This window comes from Athene cunicularia (assembly GCF_003259725.1).
Source record: "Athene cunicularia isolate RWA chromosome 5 unlocalized genomic scaffold, athCun1 chr5_part1, whole genome shotgun sequence".
In the NCBI taxonomy this organism is placed as follows: Eukaryota; Metazoa; Chordata; class Aves; order Strigiformes; family Strigidae; genus Athene; species Athene cunicularia.
In genome coordinates, this window is record NW_020799101.1 from 8002483 (window position 1) to 8026133 (window position 23651).

The window sequence follows — 23651 nt, forward strand, 5'->3', positions numbered from 1 at the left end:
TTAATATACATTTGAATAAAAGGAAGGGATGAGTTTTGCCAGTTGTGATTAGCATGATGGGAGATCTGCATGCTGGTTTCTGTTACCAGTCCCTGAGTTTTTCTCTAATGGCTGCATACCACATGAGAAGTTAAATGGGAAACCTTTCTACAGAGCTCAGCCTCCAGCCACCCCTGGGGTAGACTAGGAACCCCCTTGCTCTGAAGACCCCCCCGATGGCTGGCAGTGACCTGGAGGAACATTACCTGTGTTCCTATGAGGACGTAAGGCACGTTGGGCATGCAGACTTTCAGCTCAGGCACCCACTCCTCCTGGACATTGTGGTACGAAGCAGGGTTCACCACTGAGAAGCAGATCAAAAACACATCCGTGTTGGGGTAGGACAGGGGTCTCAGCTGGTTGTAGTCCTCCTACCAGAGGGAAAACAGTAAATGTGTTATGAGGTGAGGGATAACTGCAAATGGGGGCGTCATGCTGGCTCTTGATGAACTGCTCAACGTTGTCCTTCCATGCTCATGTACGCTTATAACCTCCACGGAGCTGCTGTGGGGGAAATCACCTGTCGTGGGCCAAGGGTGTTGTTTTGTCAGCATCTTTACTCAAAAGAAACAACCTATTTTGTTTGTGTGTGTATTATCTGTGTTGATGCTGGTGTAGAAAGTAATGCTAAACAGTGGCTGTCACCTGTAGTATAATAAAAATTGATCTTGAGGCTGTGTGTACCAGCCTCAACCCTTTGACAATGTGATACCATCCTGGGAAATATTATTTGCCTGTCACCACTAGCTAATATTTGCTAATGGCACACATCTCTAGGGGATTTTCTGTTAATATTATGGACTTTCTATTCCCCAGTAGGCGTTATAGACATGACCATATACAACAAATAGGGCCTCTGGGCTATTTGGTGCCATCTCAGTCAAGTCTGGTATGCAGCAATGGGTCGGTCAGCAGAAGACATTAATCTTGAGAGCACAAAACAGGTCAAATCCAGCCCGCAGTGACTGGGTAAATCTTTGGGGGTGATTTAGTGTTTCCATAGGCCCTGAACTGGGGAAGGAGAGATTATTTCTCCATGGACTAGTTGTGAAGAGGGTAAATTTTCAAACAGCTCAAAGCGCAGCTGTGTTATGTTGTGAGCTGTCTTTGATAGTTATTTCAAGGAAGAATTTAGGTCTGTTTTCAGGCTTGAGATGTTGAGAGTGAGCAGAGGTTTTGCAAGCTGTGTGAAAGGGATAGAATGGCTTTTTCTGATAGTAAGAGCATATGTAGCTGTGTCTGGTGGGTACTTTTCAATGAAACCTGTTAGAAAATTTCAGTAAAACAGAACAGATGCTTTTAGAGGGGATACACCTGTTCTGAAGACTTTTTTTGGGGTCCAGAATTAAAAAAGAGGAAAGGTACACAAAGTTGAAGTGTGGGAAACGACAACAAATGTTTCTGTGAAGCCTGACTGATACCTAGGTCTTTAGTTTATATTTTCTGCATTCTGGGCAAGCCTCAAATCTCTGCAGTATGGTTGCTTTTGGTTATAACTGTACGAAAAGTCAACTGGTGCAGTTTTGCTTTGCAAATGCTGAAATAGTTAATAACTCAAAGAAAAGGAAAAGAAAAAATTATCTAGATGCTGTTGCTCAGACTCAACAACATTTATTTGGGGTAGTGAAGACGTACATTAGGGGCAGGAGCAATGTAAGCTGCTGGCTGTCCTGCAGGAGAAACTGATGCAGGACTGTATCACTGTGCCCAGATTAAATGGTATTTAATTCAGCCTTGCTTCTGTTTTGTTTTGGTTGGTCCAACAAATGAGAGGGTTTAATTATGAGTTGAGACTGGTAAATCTTCTTTCCAGTGTCTTTTTTTTTTTTTTTTGTTGAGCATGCAGTACTAAAATGACCCAGACTACTTCTGAATCAACACTAGTTTCTGAAAAATACTAATGGATTATATAAAAACAGTCCACTCCAACCTCTTTTAAACAAAAAACTTTAATAAATTATTCTGAAAGGAATAAGGCCAAATTTAGCTCTGTCTCATTAAAAAGAAGTTTAAACAAACACCCTAAACCACAAACAAAATGTTTTGTTTTGTCTAACTGAATGTTCATTGTCCCAAACCCACTTCAACAGGAAGAGTAAATTCCCAGTTACCACCTCCAGCCCCACAACTACAATATTTAGGGTAAAGCCAGAGTATGTGTCAACCGATTAATGTCTTTCCAGTGTCATAGAAACTATTGATCTGAAGAAGGATTTACAAGACGACATGTTTGGACATATCAGCCCCCAAGAAAGAGTGGATTCTTTACATTCAGGGAATGGCAGGAAAAAAACTTCAGAGACGTTTGTGGGAACATCAACAATACAGGCCCCAAAGAAGCAAAGTCTGTGTGAGGAGATGTATATGAGGCTCTAGAGATGACACCCACCTCTTAGCAGATGACTTAATAGAGGTGAAGTGGATGCCAAGATGATGGGATCAGCCGAGCAGTTGCATTATAGAGACAGATGTGCTTTAGATGGATGCTTCCAGGGTTAGGAAGGTCTGGTCTGACTATGGGACGTTATTTTAACCCACAACATCACATATGAGATTAAGTATGTTTATGCCACAGTCAGCATGGGCTGCTACTAGGTGCTTGGCAAAGGCCTGTCCTGGTTTTGGTTTAATTGCTGCAAATCAGCCTCCTAAAACAGCCACGTGGTGGCAGCAAGCCCTCAAGGAATTGTGATTTAGGATTTCTGGAAAGAAATTGACTAAATATAACCAGTTTCAAAATTCCAGACGTGCATATGCAGAGGGACTGGAACTTACTGTACCATTAAAATTACAAATTAAAAGCCACGAGCACTCTGTCTGGCAGTGACAGCTACAGGAGTGTGCATTTCATTTTATTTTACTTCTTCCTTCAGAGCCCCTAGAAAACCCTTTTTCAGAAGAAGCGTTCCTGATTTGCATTAGCAGCACTGAGCATTATATAAACTGTAAGGAGGGAGAGCCACGCATCACATAGCAGAGGTCTTGTCTCCCATCAGGGCACACGGAAGCTTGCACGGATGTGTTAAAGCACAAGCACAAATGTCGTGGCTAAGAGTTGGTTTGGGCTCCTCTACATGTCTGTGTCTGTAGGCTGGCAGGAGCCTCCAGACCACATCAGACAAGGACCCTGTCTCTGTTAGTACCTGGTCTCCAGGAGAAGGCTATAAAACCTTGTAATGGACCATTATGAGATATGGCCTATCAGGATCATTTCTCATTCAGAGATGGATGAAGTCAAGCAAATAAATACTGTAAAAAAGAGACTGGATATTTGCACGGGCATGGGGCATATCCAGAGGTGCTGCAGCTAGTGACAGTAGCATTTGGGAAGGGACATGAGTTCTCATGGGCTTGACCTGCAGATGATCATTAATTTGTTTCCTTAGCTCATGCTTACATGTTCTGCCTGTTATTTAGGAAGTGCAGGGCTGAACGCTGGTTTGACATAGAAATGGCCTTGTTGAGTTACCTGTCTGTGATGTGCCTGGGCTGAGATGCAACAACTGGTCTTGCTCATTCCCTGCTCCATGGATGCCTTGCAGTGTTCAGGCCCAGAAAGTACAGAAAAACCTGCATTTTTTTATGTTGCTGGCATGCTGATCTCACGCATGCTCCCTGCCATGTCAGCCTGCTAAAGACCTCCACACCTGAGTTCAGCCTGGAGAAAAAAAACCACTGTGTTTTGTTTTTTGTTTTTTATTCCTAGGACTGTTTGTGCTACGGATGCAGAAAACCAGATCCCCCAGATCTGGGGTCTCTGCCAGCTCTCCCTTTGGGTCTGACAGAGGGTCCTGCTGCAGGAGTACATTTTCCAATTGTTATTTCATTAGCATATGTTTTATAGCATCGTAATGTCAAGTGCTATTTTTGGCTATGACTTCACACCGATGCCTTTGGAAAGCCACACAGCACAAGGAGAAGGAGGGAGGAAACAACCCAGATGATCTGTCCTTACAGCTTGAGCATATGGGAAGCATCATCCTTTCAGACTCCACGGAGATACAATCTAGTCATCAAGAAGTGATTCATGCTCTGAGTTTTGACTAGATGGCCACATCCTCTGGACCAAGGTCTGAAAGGGAAATGAGCCTGATGGGTTAGAAATTGTGCCTGGAGGCAGGTGGTGCTCTGGCTAGTTTGAAGCAGGAGATGGCAAAATGTCTGTGGAGGAATGGATGGAGGGGCGAGTTTGTCAAAGAGACAGATTAGTGTTTTCTTCTGGCTCAGGAGGACAAGTAAGAGGAGGTGTTGCTGAGAAAATGGGTGGCACGTGAAATTGTCAGCCCTACAAAACAAGTAGAAATATTAAGGCACTGGGTAAAATCTGACTGAGAAGTGAATAAAACCCCTGCCTCATTTGCAGAGGCTTTGCAGTGCTGCTGGATCATGACAGACGTGCTTCAAGCTCTGCGTTTGTGAGTACAGATTAGGAAATTTGAACATGGGACAAGGACTTGGGTCATATTTTGGGTCTGGCTTTTGGATCATCTGTTTGCACCATGTGAATAGAAAGGATGGGTGGACTGTAAGTGGCAGCAAGCTAGCTATAAAGTGACCGTGGCTGCCTACATACATGTGATAAGAATAAAATGAAAAAAAATCAAAACCAAAGCATAAAAGCCCAAGTCCTGGTGAGTGCAGGTTTTTCTGGATGTGGCAGTCTGCCCTGATAAGGTTTTTGACCTCTCTGCATACTGATGCAAAATATCTTCTGTAATGTGTCCTGCTGCAGACAGGAGGGTCTCCTGCATCGTTTATGCATTTTATAGCAGTCAGTCATGGCCAAAGAAGCACAGCGAAGAAGTGCTCCTGAAAGCAAAGCCCTGCATCCAGGGCTGCTGGGTCCCAGAAAGGGAAGCATGATCTCAAATTTGCTTTCCTCTCCCAGTGCCTCCAGTGCCAGCCCTGACCAGAGGAGCTGGTGGATGTGGGTTCCAATCTTCCCAGGCTGGGAGGGACCTGGGTCCTGCTCCCTCCCTCCTCAGCAGGTGATTTTCTGCAAGGCTTTTGTGTAGATTGTGGTCCTTTCTTTATTCTGCCAGCCGAAGGCATTTGGAGGTAAGGCAGGGGAATTTCACCATTAAAATGTGTTGTTCCCTGTACCCTCCTCTGCCTTTCTACGGGCAGAGCAAGGCAGTGAGAAATACTCTCTCCTCCTCTCCAGGTTCCGAAATCAGCCCATAGACCAGAGTGCTTCTGCAAACTTCTGTTGCAAGCACACTATCAGACCGTGAACAGTGAAAACAGTAAAAGCATTATATATGTAAGTAAGCGTGGGGTATAGCCTCTACTGTAATGGACACCCTTGTCCTGGGAAAAGGATGTTGGGATGGATGCCAATCTGGCTGGGTTACCATTTAAAAAGTCAATAGCTGGTGACTGATAGGCTCGTGATGTATTAGATCAGTTTTCTGATCTTGCAAAAGGGAATTGTTCTCTGTACCTTCAATGCCACCATGTGGTAAATGTAAGAAAACACTGACTTTATACCAAACGTCATATTTGCAGTAGGTGGATTTATGGGAAGTCGACCAACCTAATCAGGCTTTAGCTTTTGCTCAGGCAAAATTCAGTCTCAGGGATGAGTGTACTTGTGTCTGTTTTATTGCTGAACCAGAATGAGAGCTCTACGTACAAAACAAAAAGAAGTTCAACAGTTCAACCATTACAACTCACAACAGATTGTTAATAGTTGTAAAAATAACAACCCCACAAACAGCATGAACAACAAATCCCAATATAGAGTAGTAACAATCAAACCATGGGAAAGGAAAATATAAATGTTTTGCAGTAATTTACCTGTCCTGCAGTGTCATAAAGTCCCAGCAAGTGTTGTTGTCCTCCCACAGTCACAGTTACTGGAAGGGAGAAATAAGAGATATTGTTTATGCACAAGACAGTGGCCTCATTTTGATGTGTTTTTATCCCCAAACACCAATAGACCCTTGTGCTAGACACATTAGCACGTGCCTTACAATGGGCATCCTAAACCAAGCACACCTATGCAACCCAAATTGAAAGCAACCTGAAGTTACAACAAAAGCAAATCCTTTATGCCAAGCTCCTATTTCTTTACAAACAGCCAAGAGAGATGAGCTGCACACACCGCTGCTGTCAAGGACCTGGAGACTGAAGGATATTTGCTTCTGTCTCTGCAGGCACCAGCTGACCCCATGAGGTACTAGGACCTGAAAGCACAGAATTCCTGCCTTCTCACCATGAGCACTGGGGTAGGTCTGTCATGGATCATTGAGAGTTTTTTTTGTTGTTTTATTTCTTGCAGGCTGTGAAATGATGAAGCATTCAGCAGTGGTTGATTTTTGGTGGGTCTCAGTGGAGGTGTGCTGGTTCTTGGGTAACCTGTCCTGTCCTGTGTCATGCACCTGCAGGTCAAAGGGGCAGTGCTTAATGTGTGGGGCTCTGTGGTGGATGCCTCAAAGGACAGGGAGGAAGAGGAGCACTGATATTTGCTCAGATATTGAACTGACTCTGTTGTAAATGAAGGAGAGCTTAGTTTATTGGCTGTGGCTTAGTTTATTGATCACACTTAGCACGTTTACTCCTTCAGTAGAATTCACTTTGAATTTCCTTTTGAGACAATTTACACTGATGAAAATGTTTTCTCACTGCCTTTGGATGAACCCCATTATTATCTGATCTCTGTAATCAATGTTATTTTCTATAAGAATATAATCTGTGTTAATGGCATTTAGTTAACCAGTTAATCTGCTTAAATCATTTCTACTCAACTGGAAAGAAAGGGGGAAATCCAGTTCCACCTATTAGTCAGCAGGAAGACTTTAAACATTCACCAGGAAGGTTGCTCAAAATAATGGTATTCTTGCAGCCCATAGACTATTACTTTTTTGTAATCATGAGGGAAAATAGCTGGAATGAACATAGAGCTATGGCTGGGGCAGTGGGGTGCTAAGACTAATGCCCTTTGGCTGATCACAACTTGCAATTAATGAGGGAAAGATTAATAGTTACTTTTGGCAAAGAGAAGGTTTGAAAATGTCACACAGGTTCTTGCTTTTTTTTTTTTTTTTTTTTTTTTTAAGTGATAAGACTTCTGTAGGAGAGAAGCACGTACCAGTTTACAGAAGTTAATAGCTCCTGCACTGGGGAACAATGTCCTGTGTGAAATCTCTTAGACTTGAAGACTCTGTCAGTGTGGCTGGATAGACTGATTATTCAGCAGCTTTACTTGCTTGCAAAGCAACACAGTGATTTTGCTAGCATATAAACAGAACAAAACTGACATCCTGAAAGTACAAAGGCTCGGGGAGGACCAGACTTGCTGATGAGAGCAGGACGGGCTGCACTCACCTGCTGCTGGGGCTGCCTTGTGATGTGCAAGGGAAAGAAGAGATGGGAAAGGGGTGAAGAGCTCTCCTCCTGCTCCTCAGTTCAGGAGATAGCTTGTACACAGTGCAGAAAACAGGGGAACTTGAAGTGGAGCTAGCTGTTGAGCACAGATGTCCATGGGTGGAAGAGCCAAAGGAAGTGGTACTGGGATGGGGAGATAGGTACTAATGCAGGCAGGAGACAGTCCAGATGCCCCATCTCCTTTCTTCAACCTGACTTGAATAAAATAATTTGAACTATATCTCCCCAAAGCCCTGGTTTTCAACTTTTTGAGATGTAGGAAGTCTCAAAATATCCCAGTAGAGCTATGAACTGTATGTATAGTGACAATATCCTTGCTTTTCTTAGCTCCCTTCTCAGAAGCAGTGGGGGCCTGAAACGCTGGAGTTTCAACCCCAACCCCAAATTAAAGTTGACATTTGGGTGATTCCCACAGCCCTTTCCAAAGGGGGGGTGAGTTTGCCTTTAGGCTTCCCTCCAGGGTGGGGCCGGCCTGGCAGACAGAGCCATTGGGTAAATGAGCCCCAGGTGTCCCACATTAAGTAATCCAAGGTCAGGTGTCCCACTGAGGGATAAAAGCTGGGACCACTTGCAGGAGGGGCAGTGTCTGTCTGTGAGGTGGATGCTCTGTGCAGAGTTCCCTGTTGGGGAAGGACCTCCTGCCTCCCTGGGACTGGGCTCCAGTCAGGTCTGTTTTTTGTAAATGTGGACTGTGTGGAGATTCAGTGTGTGGCTTCCTTGGTCTTATGCGTTTGGCTTGTTGACTCAGTTATCTCCTATCCCTTCTATGGGAGACTGCAATTCACCATTTATTCCACCCATTGATGGTTGTGTGGTGTTGTTGCTGGGGTCAGTGGGATTGATGTCGGTTATGTATAATCTGATTGCACCCCCAGCGCTCACCCGTGTAATGACCCTTTTGTATCAAATACAATTTGGTTATTGGTTCGTCTTTATGCTGGCTGTGTTCTTTGTGCTAGGTGTAATAATTGGCAAAACAGGGCCACAGGTGGTCCTGCACAGCTTAACAGAGGCAGCCAGGAGGTGCACAGTTTTTTCCAGTTGCAACCTTGGCCAGCATTCAATCTGCCCTTGTGCCAAGAACTGCAGGAGCCAGACCTGTTCTGCTGATTTTACTCTGCTCAAGGACCAACTGTGGGAAGATGTACCCTTCAGCTGAAGGCACTTTTCTACCTGTGGTGCTTTAGCCATGCAGTGCTCAGCTGTCTGAGGTGGCATTCAGGACATGATGTTCAGGACTGCATGTGAACATCAGTTGCACTGTCAGTCCTTGGTTGAATTTGTATGGAATCTGCAGAGCACCTCCAAAATGGGATGCTCATAGGGCAGCTGTGTAGCCATGGGGTGCATGGAGGGGCAGGTGATCTAATGTGTCTGGTGAATATGAACGAGACACTTGCCATACATCAGTGGTGACGTAGTTATCCAGCTCTACCTCTCATGCTGGCTAACCCTGTGCACAGGCAAACTAGGCTGGGCCCTGCTTACAAAGATCAGCTCGTGTCTGAAGTGCTTTGAAAATTTAAAAGTCACACTGAAATTTATTCTGTCCTGGCTGAGCTGCTGTGAAGATTTGGTGGCATCTAACTGACAGAGGTACACTGGCAGGAAGACCTGGTGCAGATACAAATTGCTGCCTTGCTCCAGTAGTTAATAAGGTTTGGAGATAAGCTGTTTGAATAGAGGTCTGTTCTGTCTCTGGTGTGCTATGCTTTGCCAGAAGGATATGCTGCAAGAGCTCCTATACTACTATGTGTACTCTGTGGTCCATGAAGTCAGGGTGGATATTTTGCAACAGGTCTGTGGAGCCACACACTGAACAGTTACTGAGTTTGTACAGTTCAGTCTGGCTCTTGGTGACCTCGGGAAAATGCTGAGGGGGAATAAAGAAGTTGGTGGTATCCTACCATTACCCTTCACATCTGCAAGAGCATTTGGAAAAATACACCTTGAGACTACCTAGCTTGCACATCACATTTTAATTCTCCTTATAGCATCCTACCTCTTATAGGTCCTGCTGTTAATCTTTGTGGTACCAGTCATATTTTTTTTTCACTTTCTTTTTCTTTATTATTTCTTTCACTTTCTCTTTCTTTTCCACATCAACTTTTATATTTTCTTTCTTTAATTATTCTAATCTGTCTCATCAAGAAGATATCTTTCCTGTCCACATCACCTCTCTAAGTTTACAGCGACCACCCCAGCAAAACTGTCATCTTGGTTAAACTTCAGCAACAGGCAAATTACTGTCTTTGGATTCCTGGTTCTGAGTGCAGTGGGGACCGAATGGCTCTCACTGCCAATTCAAAACAATTCCTGTCTCTTGAAACAGTGATGCTTAGATTAATGTCTTGATGCTGAGATTTCTACCACACTTTCATGCAGACAAAACAGATGTCAAGATAAATGGCTTTTGCCTGTGTAAACATGATGGTGTTTTTATACTAAGAGTTTATCAGTCCACCTCTGTCAGGCAAAATGTTGTTCATTTTGTCCACTTGGTAGGTTGTATTTATGAGCTGAGATTGCTCTGCCAGATTTGTAGGCCTTACTCTTGGCTTTATCTCAGTTTACTTTTACTTAACCTCTTACTAGCTTTTCCTGTTCTGTCAGCAGCCAAACCTATGAGAAACCAACGTGGAATTCCTTCCCAGTCATTTGGGTAATGCAGGCTCCGCTACAGGCTTGTGAGCTTGGCTTTATGAGCCGTCTTGGAGTAACAAATAAAACCGAACACTCCTTGCCATTTACTGGCTATACTGATATATTGATTAGCACTGAAATGGCATGGCCTTTAACACCAAGTGCAGTGGGGACTGCAATAAAACGTGGCTGAATACTTGCACAGTCCTGGTTCTCATTTGGCTTCAGTCTGGGTTGCATGAAACAATGCGACAGGGCAGATGTTTTCTCCTTTTGCTGGGTGGTTTTAACCAAGTGCAGGATCTGTAAAAAAACCCTCTTAAAATGTTATTTGGATCATAAATTAGTTGGCTATTGCTTGCTAGAGTTTGAGTAACTATCATCTCCAGGGCTTTGTCGCAGGTCTGTGTGCCTGGGGGTTTTGTTAATGGGCTTCAACACAGAACTCTGAAACATGCTGTTCTGCCACAGCAGAAAGGCAAGGTGCTGGATGGAGTTATTGTGTGGGCTGGATCTGGTCTGTGAACCATGGTCTGAGCTGAGAGTTCCATTTTTAAATCAGTGGTTAGTTTGTGTCTTGGGGACAATCTGACAATTTTTTGTTGATGTTCCTGTTGCCCAGGTTGCTCTAGATGCACCATCAATAGTCACTCTGCCAAACTCTTCTCCTGTTTTATTTCATATGTTTGCAGCAAAGCCTTGGTGACTTTGTGGGACTGAACTGTACCCATGGAAGAAACCTTCAGCCACACAACAGCAATCTCCATGGTCTACACTGACAGAAATGGGATATAAATTTTCTGTTGCCCTCCCAGAATCTGTTTGCGAAGAAACACAAGTCTCTGTGAAAAGAATGCACACAATAGCTTAGGCGATATCTAATGTGATACCACATGGAAGAAGTCATCTATTTATTTTAGTGCCTTCCTGCCAATAAATTAAGGTCCAGCTGCTTTAGAGAGATGCCAGGAGCCCGAGAGCAAGCAGAGATAGTAGCACCTGCCTGGATGGAAAATCTTCCTCATTTTGGGGGGCAAATTAATCCACATCAAGCCTCAAACTTTCACAAGGGCCATCATCTGCCCTTTTCAACAAGCTCTGACAAAAGTGTGTACATTTGTCTGTTCATTATGATTATATGTACCAGATGCATGTTACTTAACACAGACTAATGACCACCAGTATAAGAACAACTGCAATTCTGGTTGACCTGCTGACAGTAGAAAAGCCCAAGTCTGTTTCTTTTCCAGCTGGGAAAGAGGGTAAAATTCGAAGATGGATAAAAGAGCAGTTATTGGTCAGCTGCAGTGGAGTTTAGATGGGTTTAGATTTGGGTTCTTAGTGCTTTAAGTGATTGGTAGCCAGCTGACCAGATTTTTCATTTCTAGACAGAAAGGTCTTTACATCTGTGTTTTATAGATCTCCTTTCACATCCAAAGGTGCTTGTTCATGCAGGCCTCACTCAAGGGGGAGCAGTAGTGATTGAAACTCTTGGCTTCAGTTTGTGTCCAGTTTCACAGCGCTACTTCAAGCCAAGCATGTATTTGGCAGGTGAAGCTCTACATGAAACTGTAACTGGATCTGGTCAATGTGTTAAATACAGATCAGGTACTAAGGAGGGAGGATAGCAATGAGAAATAAACTGAGCAATATTTCTGTCTTTTTAAAATACATATGCACACACATGTTTTATATATGATACACAAACATGTATTTTGCACAAAATTTTCAGTTGTAGAGTGAAATATTTTTCTTTAGCTTGGGGCACCCTAATCATACCCAGGACATCTGAGAGGGGAAGGATTCAAATTAACAAAGGAACATAGACTTTATTGGCAAAATAATGGGTGAATGTACTCAGTGACAGGGACCAGAACCACAGTGTCACCTCAGAGGACTAGAGCAGCTCCCAGTAAGGTGAGAACTGAATCTCCTCCTCAGTTCTCACAGTAAAGGAAGAAGCTGATACCCTTTTCCCCTTGTGAACATGCCCTAAATCTGCTGCAATGCCAACCTATAAAATCAGAACATTTTCAGTGATGCCAGAACCATTTGTTCTCCGTTTCCTCCAAGTTCTTTACCACAATTATAGTCAAGTCATTCAAGTAAAGGATAGACTCCACCTGCAAATATGAAAGGTTTTTGTGGGGTGTCTTTGTGCTTTCCTCAGCATAGATTTGGGGTTTGAGTTGAACTCCTTAGAAGTGGGCATCAGTCAATGATTTCCTGGGAGATTTTACTCCCTCTCTGAATCATCCTTGCAAGGCATGATTCAAGTCCAGACCGTATCTTCAAGAGCAAATACTTTGTCTACGGACTGGAGCAAATTCTAGTGTGTCACAGAGACCTCAAGTTCTTTCCTCTGACACCTTTCAGAATGATTTCTATGAAGTTATCCATAAACTGACTGTGGTGTGTTCTCCAGCAGCTGATATCCCTGGGGATAGTGATAATATGTTTGCTTGCTGGGTAGCATTTTCCTTCCTTCCTGAATGTAGTTTTGTAAAAGGTTTTCTAATGAACTGGGAATCCTCTTCCTCTTCATAGATGTCTTCTCCTCTCTGGGGCTTATCCCAGACAAGACAGGAGTTTGCTTGAAGAAGAGTGATTTAAAACATCTTGTTAATATGTTATCTTTTTGTACTGCGTAGTTCCTAAATAAGGGTCTCTCTGGCTGAAATGTGAGGATCCTGTTATGTTCCAGCTAAAGACTCAAACTCAAATATGCCTCAGACATTTCAATCTCTAATTCCCCTTGGTTCCCGTAATAGGCATCTAAGTAACTGAACTGAAACTACATATCCCAGGTTTTAACAAATAGCAGCTTTGAATATTCAACAGGAAAACAAAGTAAATGTGGGCAGTGCTTTTTAGTAGTACCTTGTAAGCGCTTCAGGTGAATTTATGAATCTTATTTTGGGTTATATTTGTGGTCAGAAATATCTTTCTTTGGCTGATACAGGTGAAAAAAAGTAGGGACAGGGCTGCCAGGGATTGGCTCTCACATGCTGCTTTAATTTTGATTGGATCAGTGTCCGGGAAACTTCATTTTAGCTGCTGTGGGCCAGTCTTCAGATGTCATGCTGCTGCAGCTGAAGCTGTGACTACTCAGTGAACCCACAAATGAAAGCTCTGGGGATGCTACAGTCTGGCAGCCACCAAAGGAAGCAGGTCAAAAAGAGTAAGACAGACCTTAATGACATATCCCCATCATTCAGGCCAGGAATGACAACCAACTCAGCTGAGCTGTAATGATTCTTTGCCACTTTAGCTAGAAAGTTATCTGTGCAGTGCTCCTCCTTGGAAATACTCCCTTTGCTCTGACTGATTGCAATGCTACAACACGGTGTGGCCAGCACGCCCAGGGCAGATAACTGCTGGTATTACAGGATGCCTGGCTCATTCAGGGTCTGCCAGTGCCCTGTGACTCAAGCCTGGGCCATTCTTCACTTCCACATGTGAGGGTCATCTCCAGGAAATTGAGTCACACATTGCTCATGGTATGTTCCCCCATTTCCTCCTTCAAGACAAACAAGATTTGATTACAGGCAAACTGATTTCCTACATCAGAATTATCCGGCAGCTTAACTATATTCTTTCTGAAAGAAAAATCAAAAACATGTTATTTTGCCCTGTAATTGGCCTAAATAATGCACTTTAGATGTAAATTGTACTAAATGCCTTTCTTTAATTGCTCCTGTAATCATCTACCACTAGCTCGTACAGGCCTCTGAGAGCCAGCATTTTTCCAAAGAGAGGCTCTGAGCAAACCTCACCATTTTCTGTCACCTCATCAATGGATGATATCTGTGTTCTGCTGAGCAAATACTTTTGCCCATCTGATATTTACAATATCTGAAAACCATTTCCAGTCTGCTCCCTGCAGTGGGAGTGCAGAGAGGCCTCCGGGGCTGGGATTCAGCTGATTTCACTCAGTGTAGCTCTTGGTCTAATGAGGTGGTGAGGAATTCACTGCTTTGTCTTTAGGCCACTCACATTTAGTGATCTTAAAGCCAAATAGGATTCATAGCATCATTTATTCTGCTCTAAATAGCTTATCTAGTGTCTTCCTACAAGGCATATTTTCTTGTTCTTATATGATTCTTGTAGCTATTTTCCTGCTACAAAACTGCTTTTTCAAGCAGTTGCTATGACTAGACAGTGCTCTAGCAATGGTTTCATTAATGATCTAGCTAGAGGTAACATGACTTTCCTATTTCTACCTGTCATCCCTCAATGGCTGATCTAAAATTTGCATTGGTTGATTATTCTCATTATTTAATGAGTCTTGCAGTGCTTTATGCTTTTCTTAAGGCCAAAGTCAAGTCACTCTTGGCTTTTGTATTTGTAATCCCGTAACATTCTTTTTAACTTTGTGGTTGTATGGAAAATCTAAGGACTAACCCAAATGCTCACTGAAGGCACCTCACAAAAGGGGAGGCAAACGGTCACACTTCTGCAGTGCTCTCATGGTATGGAAGCTAATGTTGAAGAATTTTGGAAGTCTGGGACTGACTATGCAGAGAGCAGCCTTTTCAGCAGGATGTTTCAGGTACTTCTGGAAGCATCAGAAGTGATATCTAAACACTTTTGGGTGTTTCCTTTACACTTTTTTGGTGTTTACCCCTCTGCTGCCTCTGGGGTTTGCTCTTCACCTTGGACTCTTATTTCTCATGTGCAGCAAGAGGCATCCCCTCCCCTCCACCTTGTCCATACAGGTTTGAGGATTCCAGTGGAATTGGTAGGAAACTGCCCAACCCCAACTCGCATTGCAGCCGTGTTGGGAAAGTAGGCCAACACCAAATGACAGCTCTATTGTTTCATTCTGCAAAGGAATAGATTAATCCAGACAGGGTCATCCTATAGGAAGATTCATGACTTGTACTATGTGGTTTTTCAGCATTTTGAGAGGAAAAACGCTGCAGTTCTTCACAGCTGGGCGTTTGCTATGCAGAGGCAGCAAACAGAAGGGATGTACCACCAATCATTTTTATTCAAGCAGCTGATGTGAAATGCTGTTAATCCTTCAAAATGCTTTGAGAAGTCAGACTTCAGCATCGCCCAGCTTACATGACAAAGGACACAAAAGCAGTGGAGCTTGATTAGGAAGATCAAGCAGAATGAATCTGGTCCAGAAATGGATGAAGGAGAATGGAAATTCCCCAAGCTTTCAGAACAAGCACAGCACTAAAACATGAGCCAGCTTCTTCCCAGTCTGGGACATTAATTATTTATAGACAGTATGAATGATGTTGATTTATCGGAATCATGGACCTCGTTGTTTGTAAAATCAACACTGGAGGATTCTCCTGCGTGTCAGTGAGTTATGGCTGTGCTAATCAATCCTTGAGCAAAATCAGCTTCGCTGATAGCCGAGTCCAAGGAACCCTGGGGTCTGTTTGCAGGGAAAGCTGTGCCCAGTTTCTCCAGTAATACAGTCCTGAGGGAGCTTTTGGGACCTCAACATTGTGCAAAACTGTGCTAGATGCAAAAGGCTAACACGATTATAGTGCTTGGCAAATTGAAGAACAATTGACATGGTATCTAAGAGAATGTTTGTTAGATTTCATTCTGTCTTAAATAGAGGGTTGTGCATTACAGCAGACTGGGAGGTGCTTCCGGAGTATTTCAGCTCACTGTGCACCATCAGATGTCCCCATGGAAGGCAGTTCTGCTCCTGAGTTAGAAACTAATAATAACCATCTAGATATATGCACTAAATTTGCAGAAAAATAGACTGAGTGCATTTCAATGCAACTCTAATTGTCTTTTTATTCTTTACTGAAAGAAATAGCACTAAATCCAAACAAATGTTAGAGGAACAAATGTAGCATTAAGTAATATAAAAAGATAGAAATTTAACATGTTGTTAAAAATGTTGTGATTGTTCCTAAACAATGAATAATACTAGATATGTTCTTAACCCTGATGGGGGGGGGAATGCTCCTCCTGAGACCACATGATTTTTTGTGGTATTGAGATGAATGAAAGAACAAAAATTTGGCTGTGACTGCAATGTGAGCCTAGCCGAAAAATGAAGGCAGAATGTAGATTATTGTCTATATCTGTATTTTTAGCTCTTGTAAATATTTTTAAAGCTTCCATCACCATAGCACAGTATCTAGGAATATATGTTTATCTAGAGCTGAGCTCAAGGTAATAGCAAAGGTGGTAGAGCTCTGAGAATATTAAAGAGTAACTGATAATTGGAGTAATCTTATTAGTATTTTAACTATTTATGCTGACCTGACCTGCAAAAGACCAGATGCTATGGCATTTTTAGTTTATTTTAACACGGATAAAGTCAGTCAAGGCTCGTTAAATCAACTGTTTACTGAAACTCAATTCCTATCCCAAATCTCCTAACAGTGATGCTGAGGTCATGCTAAGCAGATCAAGGAGTGTTAATTTTACTCCAAGGAGAAAATATGTGAAGAAACAGAGTCTTTGACCATTTGCCTAGCTTCTCTCTTCTGTCCGTGTAAGGCAACAAGTCATTCCTCTAAATGCAACGTAGTGCTGGGGAAAAGACCATCTCCAAAGTTATGTCAAGTGTTCGGTTATCAAGGGAACACAAGTAAATAACATCAAAATAAATGGAAGATTAGTGGCAAAATGAGACAAATCTCACTGAAATGTGTCCAGGCAATCCACAGAGTGTTTCATAAAATAACTCCAGAGCATGGGAGGGCAAGGGTCTCTGCATGGTTGGGAGGAATTAAGGCAGTTCTCTGATACTTCCTGCACTGCTTGAGGATCAGAGCTAGTGTTTTTTGGCCTGGAAGGGAGAGGAAAGAAATCTGGAGAGGCAGCACTGCCTAACAGAACTAGCTCTTTGATGTAACACCATCTTCCTAAAAACTGTGGTGATCTGCCTTGGTCTGGGTTAGATGGCGGTGGGTGCAGATAATGCTGATGGCAGGGCACAGAACCTCAGCTCTGCGGTGGATGGGTTGTGCTCACTGTAGGCTGGATCTTCAGATGGTGGAGTAGCTGTATCAGTGACTTACGCTGGCAGCAGACACTATGCTCTGAATTTGACAGAGGTCCCAGGTTCTTGGTGAGAAAGAGACTTCAGCAAAAGCATTTTAATCTTCAATGGCTATGACTTTAGCGGATCATATTTTTTGAGGACTTTGAGTCTGACAAATTGGGGAGCTTTCATTTCTTGGGGTCCTAAAAAGTTCCTGTTTAAGAGTGGCCAAGGGCAGACGGTCTATGCTGGCCATGCTGATCCTCATTATCCCCCCGCATTAATCAGTGTTGGTAACTGTGGTAGAACAGCCAAGGAATAAGGAGCGTGGAACTAAGATGGACCTGTCCTGATGCTTAGTTAGGGTAGGGGAGAGATGTTACCTTGGTAGCATCATTAGTACTACAGCTTGCAGAGCACCACCCTACTGCTGCCGGACGTGATTCAGGGAGAAACTGGCTTCTCTATTTACCAGCATCTTCAACAAAAAGTACAGATGCCAAAGCTAGAAAGGAAGAAAAATTTATCTGTGATATACACAGAAGGGGACAGAAGTCTGTCTCCCATAAGAACCTGATATTAGGGGAAATATGATTGATGTTCAAGAATGTAAACCAGGTAACAGCCACTAGTTTGGCTGCTCTCTGTGCAAAGAGCTTGAGTCTACTACTCCTTGCATTCAGGTGCCAGGCAAGCTGACCAAATCTACCCTGAACTGGCTGCTGTACCTAATGCAGAGATGTGGCTAGTGATGGGCCAAGACTTTTGGGTGCTGCATTCAGGCATGGACCTGCTGGGTACATGTGTGTGTGTCTCCCAGGTGCTGCCATGTGCATTTGAGCAACATACCTGCGGTCAGTCGGACCTGCTCTCCTACTCCGAGTGGAGCAGTGCCTTGGGCATCATTCCAGAGTCATGATACAACTTAAAATAGCATCTGATCCTCTGAGCTGTGAAACACTGGGGCAGGGACACATTGGCATGCTGAACTGAATCTAGCTGTCTCCAGTGTAATGGATTGCATAACATGCTCAGGTAAGTGCAAGTGTTCAGGAGCATTAGGTTTGCCCAAACTCCAGCGCTTCTGTAGCTGATACTTTACATAACATTAATGCTGTTTTGGGCAGGGCAAATACTAAATGATATTTTGAGGCCCCTTCCAATACCAGCCTCTCTGATGCTTTGTCTGCATCTTGTTTAAATTTGACCTTAATGCCGACTGAGGGATTGCTTGAAAGGGCTTGAAAACAAAGTACCTGTTCCTCGACCCAAGGAGGACTGTGACAGAAACTGCTTTGAATTTCCCAGGAACAGAATCGGGCCCCGTTGTACTTATCACCAGGACCAAACTTCAGCTGTTATTTACCCTGCAGCTTGCAGAGATTAGCCAAACATTTGTGCAGCAGCTTTAAACCTATATGATTTAGGACGCGGAAATGTTAGATACTGTAATCAAAAATCTCGGAAATATTTAAAATTTCTGCTAAGAAAATCTGAAGTTAGGATTTTTTTTTCCCTTGGTTACCACAAAGGTGTTAAATGCTGTTAATGCTTTCTTTATGTCATGCTGAGAAACCTTCCACTTTCCTCTCCAGCGTGGCAGTCACTGCAGACAATGAAGTGATTGTAACGTTGGAAAAGCAGCAGATGCAGATGGATGGAATGCCTGGTCTTAACTCTCTGCATGTTTGCATGTGTGCACATGAAAGGGAGAGGTGAGTCCAAGCCTGAGCATAGGGTACACTTATCCTTTATACAGGCATGATTGCATGAGTGCAGAGTGGAGCATGATCCAGCCCCCATGATCTAAGGAGGGTAATTCCTACAACCAGGGATGATTTGGTGGCCTCTTCAGCACAGAGTGGCTCTTGAAGGAGAGCAAGAGGCTGCATGTTGGCTGCAGCCCAGCCCTGGATGTACAGAAGAGGTGCTGAAATACCTGGTTGAGCTGAGTCCAGAGGATTTTTTCCTTTGGACAGAAAAAATAAATTAAAATTCCTGTATCAAGCTAGACAGGAATTTTCAGCTAGAAAATGTGATTTCTACAGAAACAGAAGTTTCCATGGGAAGCTATTGCTTTCAGCAGAAGAGTTTAGATGTTTTCATTGGGAGAAATGAAGTGACATGATGTGAAATAACTGACCCTGATATGAACTGTTCCCTTTGTCAAAAAGACCTGAACCAGTTTATGCAAAGCTCTTTCCCTGCCATAACTGTGGTACGTGCTGTGAGCAGTGACTCCTGTGCCAGGAGGAGTAACCCCTGAGGGGGATCCAGCCCCACAGACCTGGCATGTCGGGGAGGCACCGTGGGCATCATGGCAGCTGGTGGCTTGCTGAGCGATGGGCCATGCAGCCTGGACGGAGAGCCAAACACAAGTATCTGGATCCGGGCTGTCAGCTGCCGTGGAGTGCTTTTCACAATGGTGAAAATGAGATTTAATAGAGAGTCCAAAATTTTCAAGCTGTCATAAATTTATCACACCCTAAGGCTGGCATGGATAGGTGTGACCACCACATTGATTTAAAAGTTTTGAAGCTTGAGGTTTTCCAGCAGATCCATTTATTTATTTTTTTATCTCCAGAAATTTTACTCTTATGAAAAATTTATAATTTTTAATTTTTCATTTTCATGTACAATGAAATTTGATTCTGAAATATGTCGCTTTTCCAACTGACAGGAATTTGGGAAAGGTTTCTGCTCTAACTAAAGCTCTTTAAACTTCTGACTCTTAGGTTAAGATTAAATAATTAGACTTTTCTGTTAATCATCCCATGCTTGAATACAATTTTTGAAACAAATTAAATATTCTAATTTAGCTGAATTTCCAGGAATGTCTTGCACTCAGTGTTAGCTACAACTCCATTTAGACTGTATTTACTCTTGAAAAGATTTATTAGGTTTCATTCATCTTTCCTTCCACCTTGTGAACATCAGAGGCAGCTCTGCTGAGCTCAGAGGAATTACTTTTGGTTGGGAGAAACATCAATCATAATGTGTTGTAGCTGGAAGAAAGTGAGCTAAATCTGAAACAAGCAGTGTATATTTTTATGTAAATTGCTGTTAAAATGTTTTGATCTTAAAAAGCAATGGTCACTAGCTGCAGAAGAGCAGGAATTTATGATGATTATTTTTATAACATTTCCTTTCTTCCCTTAAGCAGGAAAGGAACATAGCAAAATACAGGATAGGAGCAGATATCTCCATTAAAAAGTCAAAATATTAGCCAATATGAAATTTGGCATCTCTGCAAATTATACTTTCATCTGGCAGAAATATTATTTATTTTCCATCCAGTTTTATTTAAGGCTGTATTTGCTTAATGATTGACTGAAATATGCAGCGTTTAAAAGAGGCATTCTCAGAGACAGTTTTAAACATCAGGCCTGGTAATTTTTTCTATTTCACACTGCTTTCCTGAGAGCTGAGCAGTTCATTTCCCCCCTTGTTTTCTGGAGCTTTAATCTGTACTAGAAAATGCTGTCACACTTCTTCAGCTACATGAAAGTTCCACTAATGGGGATCACATCTGACTTCAGAGGAAAGGGACTTTGAAGAAAAAAAAAAATCACAGAACATTGCAAATAAAGGAGAGATGAATCAAGGTAGAAAATCTGCAGCTACTTCCCGCAAATGATTACCAAGTATGATGTCAATTTTACCTTTGATTTGAGTTACTGGTTAGCATGGCGAACGGATTTTAAGCAACATATTTTACACAATCAGATACATGAAAAGCCTTGTTTTTAAGGAAGACATTGTTCTCTGTTTCTATTTTTACGATGGCAACACCTCAGGTTATGAGTCCATTGTATTAGGCCAGTGGAAACAGGCGGACAGAGGCCAGCCTGGCTCTGCAGAGAAAACATGCCAACAATTAAGGTGGAGAAAGAAAATTTCCTGTTTCACAGCAAGGGAAACAAGGTGCACAAAGAGGATTCGGCTCTTTTGGGCCACGCCAGACAGCTGAGGACAGCTGGGGTAAAAAGCCCTGAGCTTTAGTTTGTGGTTTCATCTCAAAACAGAGGAGTCTTCAGGTCTGGCCATAGTTGCAGGCAGTACATCCCCTTGGGTGATGCTCAGCTCCTGTCCATCATGTCCTGCTCATCCCTGTGGGGAAAGTTCTGGCTCCTTTGCTCTTGCAGGTGTACGGAGCAGCAGCAAACAGGGTGTGTTGCTCATGTGCTTTCAGAAAGCAAGAGTGCCTGCAATATTTTATTTGAGCTGATCTTCCTGACAAGAAGATTAGAGTGGCTAAACATTGCTGCCGCTGGCAATTGATTTTGAACATCAGCAGGGCAAGCACTGGCCTTGGCTGAAGCTGCCTGGCAGGGATTGTTTCTCTTTAGTGGCTGGGATGTTGCTGAGTTTTCAGGTATGCTGTAATCTTCCATTGATTTTTAATGAAACAGTGCTGATGCTTGTATAAAAAGGCACCTTGGGGTCTTGTGCTGACTTTGTCCAGAGCTGAACTCATCAGATCACGTTTTTTTTGCCTGTTCCTGCCCTGTCAGAATAACATGTCTTACAGATGCCCAGAAATACATCCGGAAAGTACATCCACAAAGAAATCAGGTTGCTAGATTAAGTAAAACAGATATTAACTCAGATACCTCTAAGCTCAGCTGAAGTGGCCTCTTCCACTTGGAGAAAAGCCAAGTCATGGAAAACAGTTATTCTTATACATTTTTGGCAGTTTAAAAGGGTTTTGAGCATTTTTGTGAATTCTCTTTGCAACAAATTTAGAAAACACTGAGAAGCCCTCAACTCTCTTCTTTGGTGCCTCAAAAATGGGGTGAACGAAATAGCATGCAGCATTTTAGACCAAGTCCAGCAAAGAACCAGTGGCTTTTTGAAGGGCAGCAGCGAACCGGCCTGGATCATGGCTGAGCATGTGCAAATCCATGTGGTTGTCTCCCTACAGCAGCAGATGAGCACTATATTACCTGACCTTAAATGTCCTCATGGTAAAAGCAGGTAAAAAAGGCAGGTAAAAGCAAGCTGTGAGATTCTGGGGTGGGTTTAGCCGTTTTACACTACACCTCTCGCTCAGGCTGGTGGGCATGGGCAAGATCTGGGGCCAAGAGCTGGTTTAGCAGAGCTGCAAGGGAGGGAACTCACAGCTCCATGGGTTATAGTGGTGCCAGGGCTCTCCAGTACCAACACCAGGCTTGATTTCAAAGGCCTTTGCTACTGTGACAGACTGGCATTATTAAGGATATCTCTTTGACTTCTTTTAAATCCATCCCTGTAAGGAAAGCCACTGAGCTGCTTTAGGAGACAAATGCCAGTGGGGGGATGATGCTGGGTTTTAAACTCACTCTGATACTGCCTGCACGAGGAGGAGGAGGCACCTCTATGTCTGGGATGTGTAAATCTGTCTGCCCAGCTGCCTTCTAATGCTCTGATGCAATGGGGTATTCTGCTCTGCAATTAGTGACCATGTCATGTGCTCAATCATGGCTTGTGGCAAAACAAAGTGGAAGGAGAGAGGAAGCAAGCGTGGGCCACAGATCTTTGTCCATAAGCCTGAAGACACTGCTAAAAGATAACAAAAAGCATAATTTTTGTTTTTAATTGCTGATATTTTTAGTGCTTTGAGCAAAGCACCTCTTCTCTTTTCCTTCTGTCTGTGTTTTTCTGTGCTTATTTCAACCCAACATTTGGCACAAGGGAGGCAGGGTAAAAGATTTTTCACTCTACAAAACCCAGAATGTAGAATAAAGTCAGCTGCTTTCACCTAGTGCACTTCATGTGTCTCTCTTTTATTTTGATCTCAGGGTTACCCACAGCTCCTACAATCGAAGAAGAAACAGGACAAAACCAGTGCATAAAACAATGTCTACATGTTGGCTGTAGGCTTTACTCAACCAGGCAGGGAACAGATGCAAGGAAAGGGTTATGCAATCTTGTCTGCATGGGAATCGGGAGCAGGAAGGTGAGGAAGGTGCTGCTTGGTGCATTTATTCCAGGCTCAGCATTGCAGCCCCTCCCATCCTCGTGCTGCTGCCCCTCCGCCAGCTCTCACAGCAGCCCCGCACTAGGGCTCTCCATCAGCCAGAGCCGCTCTCTGTCAAGTAAACAACCTCTGCTCATATCTGAACCAGCCCAGCACTGCTGGACACCAACCGCTTTACACAGCCCTTTCAAGAGGCCACCACGCAGGGTGGTTCGGAGAGGATCCTTTCCTAGTGTAGCTTGCCAGCCCCAAACTCTTGTGTGTGCACACACAGCATTTGTTTTTGTGTGATGTGCTGCTTTGCCAAGTGACATTTTCCACAGATGCTGGCTGAGATCAGTCTGCACCTGCGTGTGTGTGTGTGTAACCGAGGCTGCGATTAGGCCCCCTGTTTAAATAACTGTGGCTTCAGCTCTAAGCTTGCTTTTTTTTTTCCCCCCTCACATGTTTACAGCTCCTGTTCCTAACAATTTGATCTCCTGCATATAGCAAATCTGTGCTGCAATAGATGCACTCCAATTACTGTCCTCTCCTACTGTACAAACTGAACTTGCTGTTCATCTCTTTCTCCTCTGGTGTATAGCCACCGTATTGTTTCTGAAACATTTAACATCATAGCAAAATAAGATGTAGTATCTGGGAGCTATA

General features: G+C 43.2%; 1 protein-coding gene across 1 annotated transcript in view; it reads right to left on the bottom strand.

Annotated features, from left to right (window-relative positions):
* RHOJ (ras homolog family member J) overlaps positions 1 to 23651 on the bottom strand; it is a 56595-nt gene that overhangs the window by 4817 nt on the left and 28127 nt on the right. Inside the window, exons 2-3 of the mRNA XM_026849485.1 lie at positions 5839 to 5897; positions 246 to 410 (exon numbers count right to left, since the gene is read on the bottom strand). Of these exons, the coding sequence (XP_026705286.1) occupies positions 246 to 410; positions 5839 to 5897 (224 nt within the window). The remainder of the gene's footprint in view (positions 1 to 245; positions 411 to 5838; positions 5898 to 23651) is intronic.